At 53.3% G+C, this 7,611-nt stretch overlaps 1 protein-coding gene across 1 annotated transcript; it reads right to left on the bottom strand.

Annotated features, from left to right (window-relative positions):
- Positions 1–5,618: 5,618 nt before the first annotated feature.
- Positions 5,619–6,960, bottom strand: LOC149274298 (uncharacterized). The gene is made up of 2 exons (XM_089505661.1): positions 6,882–6,960; positions 5,619–6,664 (listed from the first exon to the last, which is right to left on the bottom strand). Exons 1-2 carry the CDS (start codon positions 6,958–6,960, stop codon positions 5,619–5,621), a joined length of 1,125 nt encoding a protein of 374 aa, XP_089361787.1.
- Positions 6,961–7,611: the final 651 nt, after the last annotated feature.

Raw genomic sequence — 7,611 nt, 5'->3', positions numbered from 1 at the left:
AGGGGGGCCTCTCCGCGGCCTCTCTCTATCCCGGGGAGACCCCCCCACGGCCTCACGCTATCCAGGGGGGCCTCTCCGCGGCCTCTCTCTATCCCGGGGAGACCCCCCGCGGCCTCACGCTATCCAGGGGAGACCCTCCGCGGCCTCTCTCTATCCCGGGGAGATCCCCCGCGGCCTCTCTCTATCCCGGGGAGACCCCCGCGGCCTCACTCTATCCCGGGGAGACCCTCCGCGGCCTCTCTCTATCCCGGGGAGACCCTCCGTGGCCTCCCTCTATCCCGGGGAGACCCTCCGCGGCCTCCCTCTATCACAGGGATACCCTCCGCAGCCTCACTCTATACCGGGGAGACCCTCCGCGACCTCTCTCTATCCCGGGGAGACCCTCCGCGACCTCTCTCTCTATCCCGGGGAGAACCTCAGCGGCCTCGCACTATCCCGGGGAGACCCTCAGCGGTCTATCTCTATCCCGGGGAGACCCTCCGCGGCCTCTCTCTATCCCGGGGAGACCCCCCGCGGCCTCGCTCTATCCCGGGGAGACCCTCCACGGCCTTTCTATCCCGGGAGACCCTCTGCAGCCTCGCGCTATCCCGGGGAAACCCTCCGCGGCCTTTCTATCCCGAGGGGAGAACCTCCGCAGCCTGGCGCTATCCCGGGGAGACCCTCCGCGGCCTCCCTCTATCCCGGGGAGACCCCCGCGGCCTCGCTCTATCCCGGGGAGACCCTCCGCAGCCTCCCTCTATCCCGGGGAGACCCCCGCGGCCTGGCTCTATCTCGGGGAGACCCTCCGCAGCCTCTCTCTATCCCAGGGAGACACCCCGCAGCCTCGCTCTATCCCGGGGAGACCCTCCATGGCCTCTCTCTCTATCCCGGGGAGACCCTCAGGGGCCTCACGCTATCCCAGGGAGACCCTCCGCGGCCTTTCTATCCCGGGGAGACCATCCGTCCGCCGGCTCCTAATGAAATTAAAGGGTCGCCCAATGGCTGTGCCTCAGCACTTCGTCCCATGTCTTAAAAGGGGACAGCCGTTGGGCGGCGCGGTGCATGAACGCCGGCCTCCACCCGCTGCCCCCACCAGACACCAGGGAGTCAGAAGCAGTGGTAAATCGGGGGGGGGGTCTGGTAAACTTGTATTCGGCTGGTCAGTAAGAGTAAAAAATGAAAGAAACCGATGCGGTACTCCGCAGAAATGGTTAAAATCGTAGAAAACAAGAAGTTAACTGTGACGGAAGCCTCCATCACTGGGACCACTGGAGAGGCCTGACTGCCAGCCTCCTCCCTATTGACTATGGGCCCTGGGTTTGTAAAGACTTCTGTGGCTACCCCCAGCAGTATCATCTCATCACTGGCTGAGGGGATTATCTCCGGCAGACAGCCTGGATCTGCCACCAGGGAGAGACTGCCATTGTTTTACTTAATGTTGTATAAATCAGTCTCCCCCCTATTGTATTGTTAATCCCGTTACTGCCCCTGTTGTCTCTGGGAGGCAGATTAAGGGGGCGGTTTGTACCCCAATATCTTGTTTTTATGTAAATGTGTGTTTTGCTGGATATATATATATATAATGTGTGTTTTGCTGGATATATCCAGCTCTGTGTGTGAGAAATAAATCAGTCTTCGTTTGGTTTTACCCGACACACCGGGGAAAGTGTGGTGTCCCAGGCTAAGGGAGCACAAGACAGCTGAGGTAGTCGGTCGGACTAGCCAGATCCGTGACATTAGCCTTTAGTAAATACAAAAATACCCAAAGTGAGGAAGCAAAGAAAGTTATAAAATCTGCCAAATCACAAGCAGAAGAGAGAATCTCCCCGTCAGAAAAATAGGGAGACATATAAATGAGAAATTTGAAATCTGTGAGTTTATCGAGGCGGAGGTTCTAAGGTAAAGACAAATAAGTCGATGGGGCTGATGGGAATCACCCCAAGTTATTAAAAGAGCTCGGGGGGGTTACTAGCAGAACCGTTACCGGATTTATTAAACGAATCATTGGTAACGGGAGCCGTCCCAGGGGATTGGAAATTAGCGAATGTTGTGCCCGTTCACAAAAAAGTCAGCAGGGAGGAGACGGCGACTACATGCTGGTGAGTCTTACATCTGTGGGGGGAATTAATGGAAATTATGTTAAAGGACAGGATTGTTGAACGTCTGAAGTCACACGGGTTTCAAGATCAAAAACATGGGTTTTCCTCAGGAGGATCTGCCAAACGAATCTTATTGATTTATGGGATTGGGTGAGTAAAGTCATTGATCGCGGTGCTGCGGGGGAAGTGGCGGATCTGGATTTCAGTCAGGCCTTTGACGCCGTCCTACATAGAAGATTTATCAATAAACTGCAATCTCTGGGTTTAGATCCCAATGTTGTTGAACAGAGCGTTACAGCCAGGGCCGGCCTTAGGGGTGTGCGACCTGTGCGACCGCACAGGGCGCCATGGTTGCAGGGGCGCCTGACCGGGACTTAGATTAAAGCATTGGGGGTTTTTTTGTGTTTTTTTTTTAAAACTTTATTTAACATCATTCATGTTAAATAAAGTTTAAAAAAAAAAAACGATGCTTAAATCTAAGTCCCGGTCAGGGGCGCCGAGCGGTTGCTCGTGAAGTTCTCGGCAACCGCTCGGCGCCCCTTACTCTCCGTGACTCCGTCGCTGTGCCGGCATCTCATGTTGAGCGCCGGACTATTCCGGCTCTCAACATGAAATGCCGGCAGAGCGAGAAGACGGATGCCTCCCGCTCTCATCGCAGGACTCCGGCAACAAGGTAAGTGTGTGGGGGTGTAGTTTGAAGGGGCAGAGGGGAGGGGTAGTTTGAGGGGCGGTAGTTTGAAGGGGCATGGGGGGGTAGTTTGAAGGGGCAGAGAGGGCGGGTAGTTTGAAGGGGCAGAGAGGGGGGGTAGTGAGGGGGGGCGCCAGAGGAGTAGTCCGCACAGGGCGCCACAACGCCTAAGGCCGGCTCTGGTTACAGCGAATGGCGTATATTCAGAGCAGGGTCTGGTTACCAGTGGGGTACCTCGGCGGTCTCTACTTGGACCCATTCTCTTTAATATTTTTATTGGTGATATTGCAGAAGATGGTCAGGGATGTTTTCTTGTTGATGTTCCTGGAGGGAGAAGCCAAATGGCAAATGATTTCGGCAAACTGGAAAAATGGTCAGAGCTGCGGCAGCCACAGTTTAATGCGGATAAATGCAAAGTAATGCATCTGGAGCAGAAACCCCCAACGGCGGAGTATAGAATATCTGATACGGTCCTAACCTCAACGTGCGAGGAGAGGGGTTTAGGGGTCATTATTTCTGAGGATTTAAAGGTAGGCAGACAATGCAGTAGAGCAGCAGGTAATGCGAGCAGAATGCTTGATTATATAGCGAGAGGTATTAGCAGTAGGAAGAGGGAAGAGCTTGTGCCGTTGTACAGAGGACCGCTGAGACCTCACTTGCAGTATTGTGTACAGCACTGGAGACCGGATCTCCAGAAAGATATAGATATGTTGGAGAAAGTTCAGAGAAGGGCTACTAAAATGGTTTATGGATTACAAGATAAACCTTACCAGGACAGGTTAAAGGATCTTAACCTATATATATACTGTACTATATATATATATATATATATATATATATATACACTGTGCTATATACATGTATACTGTACTATATCCACTGTGCTCTATACATTATATATATACACTGCTATATACATATATACTGTACTATATCCACTGTGCTCCATACATATATATATATATACTGTGCTATATACATATATATACTGTACTATATATACTGTGCTATATATATATATATATATATATATATATATATATATATATATATATATATATATATATATATACTGTATATACAGCCTGGGAGAAAGATGAGACAGACGGGGGATAAGATACAAACATTTAAATACTTAAAGGGAATCAACAAGATAAAGGAAGAGAGTTTATTTAAAAAGAGAAATAAAACCACAACATAAGCTAGAGGGGCAAAGGTTTAAAGGTAACATCAGGAAATGATAGTGGACGCATGGAATAGCCTTCCAGCACAAGTGGTAGATGTTAATACAGTAAAGATATTTAAGCAAGCATGTGATAGGCATACCTGGGAACTTCTCTGCTCCGGCTACCCAGAAAAAATGGGCGGGGTGGGGCGTGTCAAGGCCCCGCCCCCACAACCAGGAGGATTCAGGTCTTGAACCGGAGGAGCATCGCTCACCCGGCAATCCACGGGTCAAACCCGGAGAGTTCACAGGCATGGGATAGGCATAAGGCCGAGCTACGTATAGGATAAGGGCCGGTACTAAAGGAAAGGACTCAGACTGGATGGGCCTGATGGTTCTTATCTGCCGTCACGTTCTATGGGGGGGGGGGTTGGGTAGTATCCGCAGCGACTGGGGGAGGGGTGCAGAAAGAAACGTATCTTCATGACTCCATGAATCGCTACCGCTGAATATCCTTCAACGTTTACCTGCAGTCACCCCCCACCCGCAGTGCACTCCAGAGCTTTACAGTCCTCACTGCCATAAACGTTATTCTTTGTTGGAGAGATAACTGCGGCTCCTCTGGGGCAGTAAGCAGCCTCCTTCCTACGTTGTGATGTCATGCCTTTTCTTGGGTAAATAAGTGGTGTTTTATAATAATGCCCTCCATGCCTTTTTCTACTTTTTTCGGTACCGGGGACACCGCTTACCAGAAATTAGATCGCAGGTCACGGGGCGAGAACCTGATGTGTGACTTTTCCACAAAGTTATTTGCCCCAAGATCAACCAAATCTGCCTCAAATGGACTCACTGTTGGCTCGTGTGGGTGCAACAAGCAGGTAGAGGCTCCGGACGATTGTTGCGGGTCACACCGGAAAGCCCACTAAGCAGATCGTCCACTATCTCTTGTGTAATATCCCCAGCCCCCTCTTAGAGCGTAAGCTCCTGTGAACAGGGTCCACCTCCCCTTTTCTTTCTGTCCGGCTTATGTCCTGTTAATCATTTGTACAGCCCTAGGGAATATGATGGTGCTTGTACTTACCCCGGGGCAGTGTAAAAAGCCCCCCTCCCCCTCGCCTTCCACCTGTTGATAAATAGACGGTGCGGTGCGTCCGAGGACTCCCGGGCCACGGAAAGACATGGATACGAACCCTTTTGGAACATTTTAATCGTTGTGTAAGTGCTTTTGCCCCTCGGGGACAGGACCGTAACAGGCGTTCCAGACGTGGCGGGGAATACGCGGCAAGATTCAAATGAAACTGAACCAAAACGCTACACATAATGAGACAGCGTACACTAGACACGGCGGCGCATGACTGGAGATGCATGCAATCGGGACTACGCAGCCAAGTACACCACAGGTTTGTCTCTACGGACAACGGCAAACCTCGCGCATGTGTATAAATAGGGGGAGGGGGCGATGGCCGTACTGGCCACGAGGCGGCATGACCGGAATCCTTAGCAAACTACAAGGGATAGAACGGCAGTCACTGGGTTCTCCTACAGTCCACCATTAGCACCGAGAAGTCAATGGGCTGCGCAGGAGGAGCATTCAGCCCCCGGCAGGGGCAGCTTCCTACGTGCCCACTATCTTTGGAAAGGGAGATTCGCGGGGGGCAGTCGCTCCCTCTGGCCCCGCGCACGCTGCTCACATCATGGCACGCAGGGCCAAGTGACTGTCTGGGGTGTGGGTCCGCTGGTGGATAAGCAGGTGGGAGCTCTGGCGGAAGCTCTTGCCGCATTCGGCGCATGTATACGGCCTCTCCCCCGTATGCACCCTTTGGTGCGTCACCAGCGAGGAGTTGCGGCTGAAGCACTTTCCGCATTCGTTGCAGACAAAGGGCTTCTCGCCGGTGTGGATGCGCTGGTGGATGACCAGGTACGAGCTCTGGCTGAAGCTCTTGCCGCACTCCTTGCAGGTGTAGCGCTTCTCTCCGCGGTGGACGCGGTGGTGCCGGTTGTAGTCAGAGCTGTGGATGAAACCCTTGCCACACTCGAGGCAGATGTAGGGCTTCTCGCCGGTGTGCGTGCGCTGGTGCGTCACCAGCGTGGAGTTGCAGCTGAAGCTTTTGCCGCAGCGCAGGCAGGTGTAGGGTTTCTCGCCGGTGTGGATGCGCTGGTGCGTCACCAGCTGAGAGCTCCTCCGGAAGCACTTCCCGCACTCGGTGCAGTTAAAGGGCTTCTCGCCCGTGTGCGTCCGTTTGTGCCGTAAATACGCGGACTTGTAGCGGCTCGTTTTGCCGCACTCGACACAGATGTACTTCTTGTCCTTTGCGTCCGTGTCCTGCAGGATTTTTATGGCTTTGAACGCCTTTAACCTTTGGTCGGAGGAGTGAGCGCGGGCCGAGGCCAGGCCTTCCGCTTGCTCGTCAAAGTTCATGTCTTCGCTGGTGAACGTCTGAAATCCCCCATCATCCTCCACTCCCGCGTCCTGCCGGGTGGACTCTCTTTCGCTCGCCAGGTTCTGGAGGTGCGCGATGATGCTGGCCAGCTTGCTGGCGCTCTTGCCGCTGGGTCCGGGTTTCACGGGGGAACCGCTGGACGGGCTGCGTTTCTTATCCGCCTCGAACAAACTTTCTTCGCTTTCCTCCCCCGGAGCCGCGTCAGAGACGTCTTCGTGACAGTCTAAGAGCATCCCGCACTGCTCTATAAACATGGCGCTCTCTTCATCTCCATTAATGGGGCCAAATCCCTCTGCAAGACAACAAAGAATTACGGAGGAAGAGACCGCGGAAATGCGATTGGTCGCACGAGTTACGGTCGCATCGCAGGACTGCCGGTCAGGGAAGGTCACCTCAGACAAGAGAGCCGAAACTAGGGTGTCCTCCGCTGCTTTTCCCCAACGCCCCTCTCTGCACATCGGTCTCACTTGGGCTTTAATCACCACGTACGGGTCTCGGCGCCATTTTACCTGCGTACGGCCTCTCCTCTTCCTCATCGTCGGAACCGCGAGGAACCCAAACGAAGGTCCGCTCCCTCTGCTCGCTCATCGCACCGGCCCCTGCTGGAAACAGAGCGTGAGTATTCTATATATTCCACCCAACCGAAACGTAACAGACGGCCGTATAATCACCTGCAAGCGGAGAGCTGGACCCGGTGACGGGGGGGGAGCGGAGAGCTGGACCCGGTGAGGGGGGGGAGCGGAGAGCTGGACCCGGTGAGGGGGGGAGGGGCACGGAGCTGCTCAGGTGACAGCCGGTCAGGAGGAGCAGAAGACTCGCATCCCTGTCTGGAGACACGATAATTATTTAATTAAGAGTTTTTAGAGTCCGCATTCAGTCACTTCCTCTGAACTTTCTCCAGAACCTCAATATCCTTCTGCAGATGGGGTTTCCAGCACTGTATCCACTACTCTAGATGAGGTCTGACCACAGATCTGTTAAAGAGGCAAAACCTCCTCCCTCTTCTGCCACTAATGCCCCTCACTATACATCCAGAGCCCTGCTCACTTCCAGATGCTTCATTCCATTGTCTGCTTACCTTTAAATCCCAAGGTTTACATCAAGATTAAACTGCAGCCGCCGCGCTCTCCCCCATTCTTCTAACATTAAACTGCAGCCGCCGCGCTCTCCCCCATTCTTCTAACATTAAACTGCAGCCGCCGCGCTCTCCCCCATTCTACTAACATTAAACTGCAGCCG

Source organism: Sceloporus occidentalis, unplaced genomic scaffold, assembly GCF_023333645.1.
Source record: "Sceloporus occidentalis isolate IW3139 unplaced genomic scaffold, rSceOcc1.0.p SCAF_337, whole genome shotgun sequence".
NCBI classification, from domain to species: Eukaryota; Metazoa; Chordata; class Lepidosauria; order Squamata; family Phrynosomatidae; genus Sceloporus; species Sceloporus occidentalis.
Note: the sequence above shows the minus strand (reverse complement) of the source record. Positions and strands in the feature narration are given on the sequence as shown.

Bases quoted from the DNA above. Each gene is read 5' to 3' on its own strand.
- LOC149274298 (XM_089505661.1), bottom strand. From the start codon at position 6,960: ATGAGCGAGCAGAGGGAGCGGACCTTCGTTTGGGTTCCTCGCGGTTCC. The intron at 6,665-6,881 runs GTAAAATGGCGC...GTTGTCTTGCAG, and splicing joins AGAGGAGAGGCCGTACGCAG to AGGGATTTGGCCCCATTAAT.